A 17,641-nucleotide genomic window follows, 5' to 3' on the forward strand; every position below is an offset into this window, starting at 1 on the left:
TACTAAGAACTGCTATTTGGCTTCAGGTTGTTTTGTAAGAAATGTGGCAAGCTGTGTAAGTCAGTTTATTCTGTAATTACAGGGAGGCATCAGTATGCTGTAATTGCCATTCTACAGAAGGCAATTAGTATGGGGTTAGTACCAGATGAACAAGAAAAATAACATTCAGCAAATAAAACATACAGCAAAACAATGTATTTAATAGTGCACTGGTTTTATTGATGGCAGAAGAAAAAATTCTTTCACTTGTAAAAGGTATTTGCTTAATTTATTGTATTTTTCCCCCCATTCTTTACGTGGGTTGAATTTTTGCCCCTAAAATCTGTCTTTTAGTTCTCCAAATAATAATATCCACCATGGCTCCATCTTATTCTGAAGGGCAAGTAGGAGGTCTATCAACAGGTTTTGACCAGGATGTTTCAGTCAACAGCTCCTTTCTTCACAAAGACTCTATTTAAAAAGAGAGGAAAAAAGTGAAACTGGACCCTCAAATTGACTTTTCCATACGCAAGATACACTGCTGAAACTTACCTGTAAATGTGAAGCGTTTGTGGAAGTATCAATAGATCACAAGTAGAGCAAATTGGACACTGTTAATTCATAAACATACTGATTTATAAATAAACTGATTTATAATTTCTATAAATCAGTATGTAAACAAAAAGCAAAATATTTTAAATAATTTTTTCTTCTAGAAATTCTTAAAGTACATCTCTGTCACTGTTAGTCTCTCTATTGCTAGCATGTGCACTTCAGGAATTCGGATTAACTGAGTAGAGTTTAACAGAGGATGACCTAAAAAAGATGCAGTCTGCCAATGCACTTCTACCCCCATTCTACTCACCTCCATTTCCCCTTTGAACACCTTTGAGCTGGTTTAGTCTCACAAGTAATTTACTTGAGTCTGTCGCCTCCCCCTGCCTGCCCCCCACCTTTATCAGATACCACTCTAGTAGAAACACTCTGGGTGGTGACAACAGAAAAGGCTGAGAGAGGTGGTGAGGGAAGCCTTGTTTGCTTCAGTCCTATTTCAGTCTCATGGATGAAAGAATGGTTGGGCAGGGATGGGTAGCATTCCCACGGCTGCATTCAAACAGCGCAGAAGTCTTCTGAGGTAAATAGTCTCCTGATTAGAAAATAAAGAGCTTTGGGTACTATTATCCTCACACGATGCCTATCCAGCTGGCATCACGGGGTCCTGTAATAATAGCTATCTTCATGGCAATCACTTCCCTGACCTTGATTTGAAAAATTTTGCAAAAAGATGCTGATCTAGATTGCCAAAAAAAAAAAAAAAAAAAAAAAAAAAGCCATTTAAAAATCCATCTTTTACCAGCTACAAATGGTGCTAAAACCTGGACCTTACAAAATAAACAAAGTCATGGTATTTATATAGTAGTCTATGCTTAGCTATTGGTTTCAAGGTTTCTGGTTAATATGCAAAACTGTGAAGACTACTCTTTCATGAAACAAATAAGAAACTAGAAATAAAATTAAAAGTGAGTCACCATTTATTAAACCACTTTGCATACTTAGCCTTAACCTCCATGGCACTAGGGAGCTTCCTGCTGATGTGTGTGACAAGGTCTTTCTACACAGGTCTGCCATTTCTCTCCTTTTACAGCAGGACACGAGGCTGTAACTCTTTGACTGGACCAGTGCAATAGCTTCTTAGATTCTTTCCCTCCTGGTGTTGTAATCCATCCTACATCCAACAGCAATATTTATTTCTTTTTTTTTTTTTAATTGAGGTATTGTTTACAATGTTGTGTTAGTTTCAAGTGTACAGCAAAGTGCATCAACCATATGTATACATATATCTCCTCTTTTCTGGACTTCCTTCCCATTTAGGTCACCACAGAGCATTGAGTAGAGTTCCCTGTGCTATATAGTAGGTTCTCATTAGTTCTCTATTTTATACCTAGTAGTATATATATGTCATAACAGCAATATTTCTTAAGCTTAATTTTAATCATATAATTCTTATTCAGAAGTTCATGATAGCACCGAACACATCAAAGTCAAACTCTTAACGTGTCTAAAGCCGTACTCTTCTGCCACCACCAATAACTGGTATCTAATTCCTAGGACTCCAATAATGTCAGAGACCTCTCCAAATGCACATAGTTCTGGTCATTTTCATTGATTAAATAACTATGTATACTTTCTCTATCCATATATGCTCTTATCTCTAAGTTGTCTGTAACAATGACGAGCCCAGGAACTAGAGGTTTTGGGCCCTCTCTCCCCTCAGGGGGTGAATCTGACTTGCCAGCACTCTCTCAGACCTAGGCCTATTTCCCACATTGCCCCCAGAGACCTCCTCCTCCACTGAGCCCTAACTCCCAGCTATCTCTTGCTTTTGCTAAGCACTGATGTTGTCCTTAGTACCAGGCTCAAGCAGAATCTAATTCCCTTTCCACTTTGGGGGAAGTATATGAGTATGTAGGGGTGGGCGGTGGTGGCGATGGTATAGAAGGCTTGTAAAAAACCTTCTTAGGATAATCAAAGAATGTAAATTACACATCAACAACTTTAAATCTTGGATTTAATACATTGATTTAAAAAACACTTACTTCGCAGCTACTATGGGTCATTCATCACCTAGCAAAGTACCCAAAACATAAAGATTATGACTACGAAATTATGTTCTTTAGAACTGATAAAAGAAAGTGTCTTAAGTGTTTCTTACTATCTTGAATAATTTTAAATAACAAAATCTTACAAAAATTTCAGCATATATTAGAATTCATGCTTATATTTGCTGGAAGTCAAATGGCTGGATACAGTGTATATCTTCTTTTTAAATGTTTAAGTTAAATGGAAACCAGGAATGAGGAAATAAAAACAAAATACACTACCAAATGTAAAATAGACAGCTAGTGGGAAGCACAGGGAGATCAGCTCCATGCTTTGTGACCACCTAGAGGGGTGGGGGGGATAGGAAGGGTGGGAGGGAGACGCAAGAGGGAGGGGATATGGGGATACATGTATGCATGTGGCTGATTCACTTTGTTGTACAACAGAAACTAACACAGTATCGTGAAGCAATTATACTCCAATAAAGATGTATTAAAAATAATAAAAAAATAAAAGGCCTATGCTAAAAACCTTTCATTTAAAATTATATCTTAAGAAAAAAAAGTAATAAATATATCAACTTAAAAAAAAAGAAAATAATATATTCAGTTGTGTGACAAAAGCAAAAAGTATAATTCTTATTGCTGAACCTCCCATTCAAAGATAGTATATTTAATTCTACTTCATAATTTTTCATAACATATGTTTGAACTAAGTACAAAAATGAATAAATAAGTTTTTTCAACCAAGATCACATGTGTCTTACTAATTAATTTTTAGAGTAAATTTTGCAGTGAGGTTTTTCTAGTGATACCATCATGGGACTGTCCCCCACCAAAATTAATTTTCTTACTGTGAGGATTTCCATGTCAACAGTATAATCCAAAGCAAGCATCTGGGAAAGATGGAAGTTTTAGCTCAGGGAACATAGCGAACCACTTAGATTGTAACGTTTTAGTTGATTAGGAACAATTTGCACTGTACAAGATTGTAACGTTTTAGTTCATTAGGAACAATTTGCACTGTACAGTTTGATACGAATAAGCTACAATTACCCCAGGGCTATGGTTTATAATTTACTTTTAAGCAGTGTACTCTTTTTCAAAGGAAATTTTTGATGGAACTCTAATGTATAAAACATATGAAAGACACTAAAGAAGAGGCCAGAGGACTGAGAGTTCTACCCATTGGCTACACTCTTACTCACGCCCACCATCTTCTCTCTACTTCTAGCCCTCCCTTCAACAGCCCTAAGGCACCCTTGAAGAGCCCTAGAGTCCTGCATCCACTGTCCTAGAGCAATCAGAGGGTTGAGAACCTTTGGCTTCATTTTAAAACCTGTTTTAAACAATTTAGAAGACCCTGGAAAGCTAACAGGGAATTCTGTTTTCATTTACCTTAAATAAGATTTAATTATAAGCACACTGAGCTTATTTTAAAAGTGGATGTTCAACCGTGCACAATGTAAAGTTGCTGAAGTCCTTACGTATACTTTGATTCTGCTTTGGTCAATTCTTGCATGCTACAGAAAAATGCCCAAAGTCAAGAAGTAGCTCTTCTGTGATACTGTGGGCAAAAGGTCACGTTTGTTTACTTGACAGCCTTGTATTAAGTGCAAAGAGAAACCAACGATAAGAGGAAAAAGGTGCTATACTGGCTTACTCGGGTAAATCAGAAGTCAAATAGCATCAGGCTTCTGCTCCAGGCACACTATTACATAAGGAGCAAAGGGCTAGAAAATACAGGAAAACATTTCTTCATTTAGGATGACAGAACTAATTTTTAACCAATGAAAGAGCTTTGGGGAAGCTGCAGGAGATATAAGACTCTGGAACATTGCTGTCCAGAAATATAATGTGAGGCATACGTAATTCTTACTTTTCTAGTAGCCACATTAAAAAGTAAAAATAAACAGGTGAAATTATTGTAATAACTTTTTATTTAACCCAATCTATTAAAATATTATCATTTTGATATATAAATAATAAAAATTATTGAGTTTTTTTTCAAACTAAGTCTGAAATCTGGTATGCATTTTTTATTTATAGCACATCTCAATTCAGGCTAGCTGCATTTCAAGTGCTAAACAGTCTTGGCTGGTTTGAGAGTCACACAGTAGGGGACAAATACAATGTGGATAACAGCATTATCAGAATGAACAGCTGAAATAAGGAATTGGGAACAATTTCTTAAAAATTCTCAATAGTCTTGCTACTAAGAAGAGACTAAGAAAAAAGATATAAAGTCTAAAATAGTCTTATGTGATGTATAACAAAAGCTGTAACGGGAAAACTCTAATTATTAAAAAAAAATATTCAAAAACACTGGCATAAAGAAAAAATAGAAATGTTACCAAAGATGGTGAAAGTATTTCTTTCTAAAAACATATTAAGAAGTAAGGTCTTTGTTCATCAAAATGAGAATGTCTTAGATTGGTCCTATAATTTGCTGACTTTGTTATATTTCTCTTCCTTCCTACTGAAGATGATTTTCAGATACCACCTCTCTTTCTGAAACTCTAAGATGAAAGTTTCTGTACTGACAGCATAAGGCCCCAAAATTACATCTCAATAAGCAGTCATGTTGTCTTCATCCAATTCCTGAAGATATATATGAAACATTTCCTCTTTCTTAAAAAGGACTGAAATCAATTAAACAAAAAATAAACTCAATTACCCAGGTTGATAATTATTTAGTCCTTTGTTTTCTTTCATCTTCTTCCTGCTTTCAAACCTATAGTCATTTCACTGATTGTCATCACCTCCAATAGAAAAGAGTAGGTATAGAGAAAAAAGGGGATTAGGGATAGCATTTGCAGGGAAAGGTTTGGAGAAAAAGTAGTTTGTAACTATGGTATTATCTTAAATACTTTATAATTGAAAGTAGTTTTAAAACATTAGTTTTCTTCTATTACAGGCAAACCCCAGAGATACTGAGGGCTCAGTTCCAGACCACCACAATAAAGTAAATATCGCAAGAAAATAATCACCTTAAGTTTTTGGTTTCTCAGTGCATATAAAAGTTATATTTACACTATACTGTTGTCTATTGAGTGTGCAATAGCATTATGTCTAAAAAGCGATGTACATGCCTTAATTAAAAATACTTTACTGCTAAAAAGTGCTAACCATCATCTGAGCCTTCAGTGAGTCATAATCATTTTGCAATAGTAACATCAAAGACCACTGACTACAGATCACCATAACAAATATAATAATAATAATAAGTTTGAAATATTGTGAGGATTACCAAAATGTGACACAGAGACAGAAAAGTGAGCCAAATGCTGTTAGAAAAATGGCACTGATAGAATTGCTTGATGCTGGGTTGCCAGAAACTTCCAATTTGTAAAAAATGCAATATCTGTGAAGTGCAATACAATGAAGCACAATAAAATGAGGTAGGTCTATATGTTATTATGAAATATTATATATATAATATTTATATATTATTATATATAATAATATATTATATATAACTGGACTTATATATTTAACATGATAGTATCTTTCTTTACATGGAAAGCTCCTCACAATGTCAACTTTACCTTCTCACATTAGGTCCGAGCCCGGGGAGGTTGGTAGAACTGCTGGGTTGGCCGAGTGGATCGTCTTGGTTGGCCATCACCTCCTCTACGGAATTCAAGAGTTTGGTCATAGGTGGCTTCTTCTTCCTATTTGCAAAGAGTAGTGATTTAACATGTTCAAAACAGTTCCAAGTTTCCTACATTAAATACATTTTATGGTCCCCATTTTGATATACCCTCTTAGAAGCTGCCCTGGGATTCACATCTGTCAATTTTTATAATAGTAGGCGGCAGGGGAAAGAAAAAAAAAGGCAAGGACATTGTTAAAACTCTTTTGGTCCTTGTTAATAGTAGGATGAAATTTATAGTAGTAACATTAGAATCAAATTTAATTCTAGAAAAGGAAACTATTTCCACATAATATTATGGTTATCTCCTCAAATGACTTGACACAATGTGGTGAAAACACAGAAAAGCGAGCAACGTAATACAATTTTAATTGAATATTTGGGCTTCTAAATATTTCCAGGTATTTATCATGGAAAGGGGTTTTAGTAAGATATGGAAAAGGGATTGAGGAGCCAGAGAATGTTCACCAGCTGTTTGTCCTCATCTGATGAAATCTCCAACATCGTTAAGAACCTTACATCTAGAGACAGGAAAAAAATAATGGATTGGAATGAGGAGAGAAATACAATTTCCATATAAAGAAAGCTTCATGCAAGACACAGCAATCGCCACAGTAAGACGCAAACTGTTTTCTTCTCATATTCTTTCTTACTAAGGGGGTAGAACCAGCAACTCAAGGAATGGCATGGATAAATTAGTATAAGCAGAATAAACAGCAGAAAGAGTATAGTTAATTACAATATTTGAAAAGGACTTAGAAGCAACAGAAATGTAGCCAAAAGCCACACTGGTTTCTTACTGAGTGCTGCCACCCTGTTATTTTAGTGTTTTAAATTAATGCAGCTGTGAAGTATGTTCCCTTCATAGAAAAAAATTGGCTCTCATTTTTGTTTATGAAAGAAACAGTATCTATTTCAAAAGCAGAGTTTAAATTCCAGCTGAATTATCAGAGCACAATAATTTGCATGATTTAGGAAATTTATCCTATTTCTTCCTATTCCTCCTTAATCGTTGAATCTTCTGTCCCAAAAGATTGCTTTCCTTTGACCCTAAAAGCAAATGGAGTTATATGAAAGACTGAGTTCTATTCTTTAATTTTTACAGATCAACTATTGCAATTTTACTTGATGCAAGTAGAAAGATGCTATGATAATTTGATCAAATCCTATTATTTAGAAATGATATTTAATATTTGGCACGAACATATCACTCATTAATAGGCATTCTCCACGGTATTCTTAAGAACCGTTATCTCCATTTTATATAAAGGACACTGAAGTCCAGGAAAGCTTTGTGACTTTGCCCTAATGCTTCAAAGATAAATCTGAGTTTTGATTCAGACACTGCTATTTAAATCCTTACGTCTCAGTCTGCATGTACAAGAAATAAACTAATTGCCCAAAATTAATGATCACCCTTAAGGGGCCATCATCACCTAAATAAGAGAATAGAGAAATCTGACAATACATCTGTCATAACTCAATAACAACATTTTAGAGACAAACTTCCAGATTAGTTCTCCTTTCTCTATGCCCCTTTCATTAATAATCAATCTCAAAATGGTTAGAAGTATCAGATATTATGTCTATAATTTAGTAAAGCAATCAAGATGCAGGAAGAAAAATTAAAGTACTCAGAAAAGAAGAGAAATATTTTTTTATTAATATGGTCACTGCTCTGAATGATTATTGTCAAATCTTATAGCTAAATTTGAAAAGAAACTATTTTTATGATATATGACATTTGCAACTGTGCATATTAACTGAGAAGGATAAAAATGTGTTTGCTGCTGTAGAAGGTGAAGTAATTATTCTAGGAATTAGAATGGAATATTATTATTCTCCACACCCAGCTGCAAAACTGGTTAGAGGACATCTAAAAACCTATATACTTTATCAATAAAATATAGTATTAAAGGTAGGACCCTACATTTACTGAGTGAGTGACCTGGATTTATATAATAAATATGCCATTGCTATTTGAAAAACTATCTCTATTGTTTAAAAGAATCTCAGACTATACTAACCATAACCGATTAAATGGTTTTATAGAGATGACCAACCATGAGATTTCTTTGACATTATTTGATGTCTTCACAATCATTTTATACAAAATGGAAGCAAAAAATAAAAATAATTCTGACAGCTTGGTTTTCAGTTGTCAAAGGCACAATCTTGCTCTTTTAACTTTGAAATATTCTTCCCACAGAGTAGTCGGGGGCAAACCTGGTTACCCACAAAAATCACTTCATATAGTTTAGAGCTAGTAATTTTTAGCACTGAATGAGCACCCCTTTCCATATAACACACAGCTCAATTTAATAGAGCAGTTTATTTGGAGTCATCTTTGAATGAAATTTATACCTTTATCTTCTTCCTTTAGTTTCACTACTCTGTAACAGCTTTAGAACTAAAAAAAAAATTAATTTCACAGTTCATGAACATTTAAAAAAAAATCTGACAGTATTTTGAGCTGGCACAGTCCTGGAAGGCTATCTGGTCTGTCCCCTTAGATTTGACAGATGAGGAATCTCTAAACCCAGAGAGGTGATTTTCCCAAGTCACAGAGCTCACTAGAGGAAGAGGCCAGACCAGGGCCATTTTGTTTCTAACTCAGACAAGGTTCTTTAAAAGATTGGTGATAACGTTCACAAAAATGGAACTGACCAATGCCATCTTCAACAAAGCTTTTGAGATTTAGAACCATTTTATTGGGACTCAGATTTTTGCTCACCATGCTATCAGATTTACCTGGTTTTAAAATACCAAATAAATAATATTCAAAATGTGCCCTCTTTTTATGCCAATATTTAGTAGTTTATTACTCCTTTTAATGAAAAGATACATATTCAATAATCATTGTGACACCAAACATGAATGAAGTGATATGTTGAAAGGAAAAAAAGAGTCACAGCACCAATGCAAAAAGGAGATACACAACTTCACCTATAAAACACATTTGACGGGTCACAACTACACCCTTCCTGCATATCATTTTTAGTCTCTCGATAGCACAAACTACATCTTGAGTGAGAATACAGACAAATACACTATTTCCTCATTTATAAATGAGCTGTTGGAAAAGCTCATTGTAAATCAGTTACTTCGAACCTGGAACATACTTCAGTAGGAGGTGTGAAACACATTTAAATACAGGTCAGGTTCTCTGTTCCACAAATAAAGGTGATGTGCAGATAAGCATATAAACCACCACTCTAAAGAAGGTGGTGGATCTGGTGGTTCTCAACTGGGAGTGATTTCCCTACCCCACAGTGTGGGGGCAGGGGAGGTAGCCAATGTCTGGAGACATTTTTGGTTATTACAAGCTGAAGGAGTAGGTGGGGGGAGTTGCTACTACATCCAGTAGGTAGAGGCCAAGGATGCTCTCTAGGCAAATGGAGGAGGAGGAAACTTCCTATTCCTAAGTGCCAGGACAGCCTGGAAAATAATTCTGAAATTCAGGAAGTTTGGGTTTGCCACCCTTTCCCTTTTCCTTTTCGGATATTTCTTCTGCCTCTGTCTCTAATGCCTAAAAGCTGCGTTTATGGAACTTCTGTGGGGAGGTCTCTATTCGCTGACAACACTATGTTTTCCTCTGCTTCAGCAACATGTTCATACTTACTTAACTTACTGAATTGCCTCATCTTACATTACCATTTCTTCAGCATTTTTGCACAGCAATGACTTTGTAAGGAGAAAACGATTATTGATTACTGGTGGGAGTAGGGAACAGGGATGGCAATTCTCTTCACAAAAAACTTGGAAAAACTAACTGATATTGTCACCTCTAATAGCTACTTTGTGTGAAATTTAATAAAAATTTTTCTAGTCAGTTCCTTTTAACAATTTGCACAGTAGTCACAAAAACACAAGCCAGCATACAAAATGTATACAACGTACCCTCAACAATAATCCTTGAACTCTGAATATTTTGAACACTGAAATCTTAATGAGTACATGTCTCCTTGAGTGATTCACATATGAACTACTTATGAATTTCCAGACCACCTTTGCCTGTCTGGTTAACTTGTGTAGTCAGTTTATAGAAATAGCAACTAATTTTAATATAAAACCTAAGCAAACAATAATTTTAAAGACAAACCTGCTTTCCCAAAATATCATGTAATAAAGGCAAAATAGGGACAGTAAAAAGATCATTGGTTGCCAAGGGTTAGGGGGGATGGAGGGATGAATACGCAAAACACAGGAAGATTTTTAGGGCTGTGAAACTATCCTGTATGATACTATTATGGTAGATACATGTCCCAATACATTTGTCCAAATCCAATGCACACCATGAGTGAACCCTAATGTAAACTATGGGCTCTGGAAAATAATGATGAGTTAATGTAGGTCTATCAGTTGTAACATATGTACAACGGATAGATGGTGGGGGATGTTGATAAACGGGAGAAGCTATGCATGTGTGGGGGCGAAGAGTATGTGGGAAATCCCATACCCCTCTCAGTTTTGCTGTGAATCTAAAACTCCTCTATAAAATAAAGTCTAAAACAAACAAACAAAAAAACAGGCTGTAAAGTAGGCCACATCAGTGGGATACTTTGCGCCTCATATATTGCTTATGTGGTAGATATTTGATGAAATATTTGTTGACCTGCCTTATTAAAATGGCACATCTTGATCCATTCAGAGTCTTCCTGTGGTTATCCATAACTAAAATATGAGAATTAAATTTCTTTCACCCTTGGGATGCCATCAGCATTAATTAATGTATGAAAACCACTTTGAAGATTATTGAGCTCTCTGAATTGGCTCTAGGTTGTATATATAATTTTGATTATACCTTGGATATTCATAACATTTCCTCTTGGTTTCCACTGGAAAACTCTGACCTTTGATTTTACTTTTTAGTCCAAGTAATGAAATAAAGTACCTCTGCCCCATTCAAAAACAAAAACAAAAATTCATGTAATGGATTCCAATAGTAGAACTTAAAATATTTTAAGTAATCTATTTTAGATCAATTATACTAATATTCTATTATATTAGAGCAACTGAAAATTGGATAGTAATAAAGTAATTGATGATTATGGATAACAGCTGTGCCTACAGGAGTCAAGTATTATGATTAACACTGACCTTAGTTTACCAATTATTCTTGTTTAAAAATATATTCCAATTCCATATTTACAACTCCACCACAAAATAAACTGGGTCTGTCTGTGGTAGCCTGGAACCACAGACTACAAAACAGATAGTTTCTGTAAAGAACAGTTAGTCCAAAAAACTAAGAAGCTATAATTTGCTCAGGTAATTAGTACCATAACCTGAGTTAGTAGGTCTTCTGATTCATAGTCCTGTCTGCCCTTCACACTATGCTTCCAAGCAATGAGGACAAGAAATACAGACACAGTGAATGCCAGAATTGGAAGAGGATTTGGGGATAATCTAATTGAGCAAATTTAAATTTTAAAAATCATCATCTATTTTTGGGGTAAATGTGACACTCTTCTTTCAAATGAAATTTTATACAGAATTCCAATATAAAATAGATGGGCTCAGGTTACAGTGGGTGTTTTTACATACAGTATCCCCTTGGCTTTCTCTTCTTTAGTTCTTCCAAGTTCTGTAATCCCTAAAGCACAAAAACTAAAACCCAACCTGGTTCAACCTCTGCTGTACACTAGGAACCAGCTAGGTTGAGTGGCTTGATTAATATAAGAAAATGAACTGCTGAAAGAACAGGAACGGGAACACAGGCCCCTGACTCAGTTCAGAGACCGTTGTCTTTGCGTTTTATCACAGGGAAAATCTAAACCCTGCTTTTGACTTCTATGAATTAAATTTCTCATTTGACAATACAAACTCACCTTCTATACCTAAATGGGGAAAAATAAAAATCTCAGCCTTCATTAAACATAAGCAAAATAAGCAAATTTTATGCTAATAAACTAATTTATCTGTTTTTGAAACTTTGAGTGAAATAAGATACCATTTTAGAATAAAGTGTAATGCAGAATTATAATCCCTCTTTCCCTCAGAGCAGCTCTAAGATAATCTGTTTAATATACCAGGTCCGGTAATAATTTATTTTAACCAAATATTTTGTGGCAGAAAAAAACCCCACACTGCTACAAGTAAAAGAATGAAATTAGAACACTCCCTAACACCATACACAAAAATAAACTCAAAATGGATTAGAGACCTAAATGTAAGACCAGACACTATAAAACTCTTAGAGGAAAACTTTGGAAGAACATTCTTTGACATAAATCACAGCAAGATCTTTTTGATCCACCTCCTAGAGTAATGGAAATAAAAACAAAAATAAACAAATGGGACCTAATGACACTTAAACACTTTTGCAAAGCAAAGGAAACTACAAACAAGACGAAAAGACAACCCTCAGAATGGGAGAAAATATTTGCAAATGAATCAATGGGCAAAGGATTAATCTCTAAAATATATAAACAGCTCATGCAGCTCAATATTAAAAAAACAAACAACCCAATCAAAAAATCAGCAGAAGACCTAAATAGACATTTCTCCAAAGAAGACATACAGATGGCCAAGAGACACATGAAAAGCTGCTCAACATCACTAGTTACTAGAGAAATGCAAATCAAAACTACAATGAGCTATCACCTCACACCAGTTAGAATGGGCGTCATCAGAAAATCTACAAACAACAAACGCTGGAGAGGGTGTGGAGAAAAGGGAACCCTCTTGCACTGTTGGTGGGAATGTAAATTGATACAGCCACTATGGAGAACAGTATGGAGGTTCCTTAAAAAACTAAAAATAGAATTACCATATGACCCAGCAACCCCACTACTGGGCATATATACCCAGAGAAAACCATAATTCAAAAAGACACATGCACCCCAATGTTCATTGCAGCGCTATTTACAATAGCCAGGTCATGGAAGCAACCTAAATGCCCATCGACAGACGAACGGATAAAGAAGATGTGGTACATATACACAATGGAATATTACTCAGCCATAAAAAGGAATGAAATTGGGTCATTTGTAGAGACGTGGATGGATCTAGTGACTGTCATATAGAGTGAAGTAAGTCACAAAGAAAAAAACAAATATTGTACATTAACGCATATATGTGGAACCTAGAAAAATGGTACAGATCAACCGGTTTGCAGGGCAGAAACAGAGACACAGATGTAGAGAACAAACGTATGGACACCAAGGGGGGCAGTGGCGGGGGTAGTGGTGTTGGTGTGATGAATTAGGAGAGTGGAATTGACATATATACAGTAATATGTATAAAATGGATAACTAATAAGAACCTGCTGTATAAAAAAATAAAATTTAATTAAAAAAAACCACACTGATTCAAGACAAGAAACAAAATCGGATTCAAAATCTAACTACTAAGCAACTGGTCCAAAATGCATGGCTGAGAATATAATGTTTTTTTTTTCTTCCTTTCACTGCCATTTTAATAGAAAAAGAATATAAACTTCTATATTACAAAATATATTTCATATTTTTTTCAATAGAAACTTAAAAAACACTAACTTTATAAAATAAATGGATGTTTAAAAGCAAATTCTGGATGGTACTGCAACAATGTGGGCAAAAAGTGTATTAGGGTACAAATACCCATTTTACTATGGGTACAAAGTGTCAGTGAATACAGAGAAGAAATTCCAAGTGAATAGTGTTCTGACCGCTATGATCTTTTGATCTCTATACCACCTCACTTATGATTCAGAGGCTGATCTGCGGATCAGTTCCCCCAAATAAGCAGTGATTGCCTTCAATCTATTATTAAAGTTTTGTTCTATTTCCACTTGCCCTCAGGCCCAGCCAAGGACGCCACCTGGTTGATATTAGCACTTCTTGGAAGAAAATAAATGATATTATTAGTGATCTTCTGGGAAAGTCTGAAAAATTTCTAAGCCATCAGGAGACATCATGGTGCTGATGTCGAAGATCTCGGCGGTGGTGTAGTGTGGTCCTCCCCAAGGAGGGCTGAGAAACACGACATCAGCCTTTAAACGAGAAGCCAGTTGCAGGAAATCTCCACAGATGAACTCAATCTTGTCTGCTACCCCATAAATTTCTGCATTACTGTGAGCAAGATCGATCTTAACAGGATCAATATCAATGGTGATCACTCTCTTTCCTGTTAAGGCAAACTGAATGGTATTTCCTCCAACTCCACAAAATGCGTTGACTACGGTGTCACAGTGGAAGGACGGGCTGACCCTGCCAGCAATGTGCTCAGCGATCTCAGGTGTAACTGAAAACCAGCCCTCTCTGTCTAATTTAATCCCATCGTCAAAGCGGGAGAAGAGCCTGTATCTCTGGGCCCAGTACTTTGCCAGCTCGGGCACAGCGGTGATCTCAGGAGGCAGACCAATTCCCTTTCTGTTCTTGCTCTTCTTCTTCTTCTTTTTATTTTCAGCTTCGGCTTCTACCTGAAGACGGTCTGGTGCAGCCTTGGTGGGGCAGTCACCCTCATCTGTCACTGCTGCTTCTGTGCTGTCCCTGTCAGTTTTCTCTGTTCCCACTTCCCCAGCTGAAGACATGGCACGACGCTTTCCAGGTTCTGGCTCACTCGTCTCCGGTGGGTCATCTCCTTTTTCAACAGACACTTCTTGTTCCTCTGAACCACTGCTTGTGCAAGTATCTTGAATGTTGTTATGAGAAACTGACTCCTGCGATGCTTCCTCATGCATTGGTTCATTACCCATTTTAGGAATTTTTCTACCTTATTCAAAGTTTTGCTTTTCTTGAAAAGAGTTTTTCCTGGCTCTTCAGTGAAGAAGATGTGTTTGTTTTTCATATTGATTTGTCTTCTCATGTCCAAGTACTTTGACTTGTACTTCACATTCTTGTGTGGATACTTGACCCGCCAGTGACTGAAATTTGAAATTCCACCATATTTTTGTCCTGAGCCATGCTTGAATCCTAGAAGGGAACCGTCGACATCAAAGTCTGAATTCGGGTTTTCATCAATGTCCAGTTCGTGGCTCCTCTTGAATTTGCTTGGCTTCTGTTCAGGTGGATCTTTGCCACTCTCATCTCCATCAGTGCCGATGAGGTGTGGTCTGTCTGTGATTGTGTTTGCTTCTGATGACTCTTGTGAATCCTGAGCTGGTTGGCTTGTGCTTCTGTTCCCAGACAAGCTGCTTTCCTTGCTTCCTCCATTACATGGTTCACTTTGGCCCTAAGCAAGGCATTCTCTTCTGCTGTCCATCACAACTCACAGAGGGATCTAATCGGCTCTGTTCTACATCCTCTGAATTCAGACTTATATTACTAAGTCCATCAAGAATTTCATTATGATCTTTATCACTTGAACTAGAGCTTTCGCTATCCATTGATGAAGATGGAGAAGAAAGTTCATCTGCTTTCGTGCGATTTTCGTCTTTCTTGTTGTCAACTACTGTTTTAGACACACAAGTATCTGTATCACAGCTTTGTGAAGCATGAAAAGTCCAACCCTGAGCTTCCCAATACTGAAACTGTTCCAAATAATACCAATACAGCTGGCTATAATGCTGCTCCCATTCCACCTCTGTATTAGGGATGTTCCAGGGTTCTGAGGACGGCGTCTGACCTGCATGCTTTTCTTGCCAGCTTTGCCACAGCAGTTCCCCCTGGTATTCCTTCCAGTACTTCTCCCAGAGCTCCGTAATTTCCAGCTTTGGAGATAATGTATTTTCAGCAGGAAGATTCTCACCTTCAATGTCTTTTTTGGTTCGAAGTTTATACCTTCTGGTGTTCTCATTCTCAGATGAAGATGGATCATCTGAATCTGAAGCCAAAATGTCATCTTCCGCACATTCTTGTCTCCAAGATTCTCTCTTAATTTCATCTAAGTACTTCTTTTGATGTTTTTTCTCTTTTTAAACTTTGTTTCTAGTATTCATAGATACCTCAAAATTCTTATGTGCAGACACCCTACCACACTGAAGTGGCAGTCCCATACTTCTCATGAGTTCAGCCTCAGAATCAAGTTCACTTTCATCTGGGCCTACGTCTTTGCTGTCACGTGACTCTGCAGTGCCCTGGGGACGACCACCTTCTTCCTCTTCTGTAGCTTGCTCTCCTGCACTGTTGCCATCGTCTTTAACGTAGTAGCCTTTTAATCCCAAACTGCACAATTTCCGATCTTCCACAAACGCCCTGGAGCAGAGGCAGAGGATGCAGGAGCCCTCCCGCAGGTCTTCAAGGAAGAGACACATCTCCACCCCGGAGCTCCACTTCTCGCAGTACGTCGTAGCGCCGCAGAGGAGGCGGCCACGCCGCAAACAGCGCCGGAAGGCCTCCCAGCCGCTGTTCCGCTGCTGGGGACCGAGGGGAGGACTGGAGGCGTGCCTGGCTGCCAGGGAGGAACGGCAATACAATGTTTCAGGAGAACTCTGAGACATTTCACTGTGTTCTGATATTCTCTTTTTAGAAAAGAGGATATTCTCTAAAGTTACATAAGAATTAGGTAAGGATTATTGATGATTCTATCAGATATTAGGAAATCATCTGAATCCCTACCTCAAGGGTTTTATTCTGTACTCTGCCAACTAAAGCACTACCTAAATAAGACAACTAAACTTTAACATGGAAGAAAACTGGATGTTTCAATGACAGTTAAAGCAAATACAGTACTATCCACCATTGTCTTTCCTCTAACATCGTTAAGATCTTCTACTATTTAATACAAAGTAAACAAGCTATTTTTGGCAGCTTAGACACTCAAGAAAATGCAACTCAACATCAAAAGGCTGCATCCATATTTCAACTAGGAGAATATAATACAAAAAAGAGACTAGAAAATGTCACCCTTTTCAAACTTCAAATAATAAAAGTACTGATACTCTTCCATCAAAAACACACCCAACTTTCTTTAAAACTTGGAATAGAAAAAAGGGGAATGATTATTCTACTATGTGCCTGGCATTTTATCTCATTTAATCCTTGCAACAATGCTTTGAATTACTTAATCTCATCCTTCTACAGATGAACAAGCTAAGGCTCAGAGTAACTTACCCAAAGTTATGTAAGTGGCCATGCTTCAATAAGACCCCTGGGCTGTCCACTCCAAAGTTCTTTTCATGGCATCACATAGTGTATATTTTACATTTCTTGCTTCAGACAGTTTTGCTTATTTTTTTCTAATAGCTGGCTAAAGATTAATTTTAAATAAGTAGATGGCTTCTGCCCTGAGGCTAGTATAAACATTTAATGGTCAGCATCTTTGTTGAAATGCCATAGTGAAGTCCAAAGAATGAATATATGATTTGTAAAAATGTGTACCTCTCTCCAACTCATTTCCTCTTTTAAAGCTAAAGGTTAAATAGATTCCAAAGCTTGTCCAGAAGTCAGGGTAGGAAGCATATTTCTGCTCCAAAAGATGCCAATCTACTCAGATTCCCTTGAGAGATACCTTATCATGGCATTGGTATTTAAGACCTCAGTCT

General features: G+C 36.7%; 2 protein-coding genes across 3 annotated transcripts in view; both read right to left on the reverse strand.

The window, feature by feature from the left end:
• Positions 1-210: 210 nt before the first annotated feature.
• The window catches only part of TDRD3 (tudor domain containing 3), a 200,800-nt gene continuing 183,369 nt past the window's right edge, over positions 211-17,641 (reverse strand). For both annotated transcript variants that reach the window (XM_082675520.1, XM_082675521.1), the window contains 2 exons: positions 6,128-6,253; positions 211-450 (listed from right to left, as the gene is read on the reverse strand). In XM_082675520.1, the coding sequence (XP_082531646.1) occupies positions 6,137-6,253 (117 nt within the window). In that variant the 3' untranslated portion in view covers positions 211-450; positions 6,128-6,136. The remainder of the gene's footprint in view (positions 451-6,127; positions 6,254-17,641) is intronic.
• LOC309836032 (trimethylguanosine synthase-like) lies at positions 13,919-16,435 on the reverse strand (the record flags this gene model as incomplete). Its single annotated transcript, XM_082675785.1, is given in 6 exon segments — positions 13,919-14,016; positions 14,019-14,106; positions 14,108-14,910; positions 14,913-15,390; positions 15,392-16,072; positions 16,076-16,435. Coding segments are annotated over 6 exon segments (2,484 nt in total). The 5' UTR covers positions 16,412-16,435.

The sequence above is a fragment of the Grampus griseus genome, assembly GCF_964374135.1.
Source record: "Grampus griseus genome assembly, chromosome: 18".
In the NCBI taxonomy this organism is placed as follows: domain Eukaryota; kingdom Metazoa; phylum Chordata; class Mammalia; order Artiodactyla; family Delphinidae; genus Grampus; species Grampus griseus.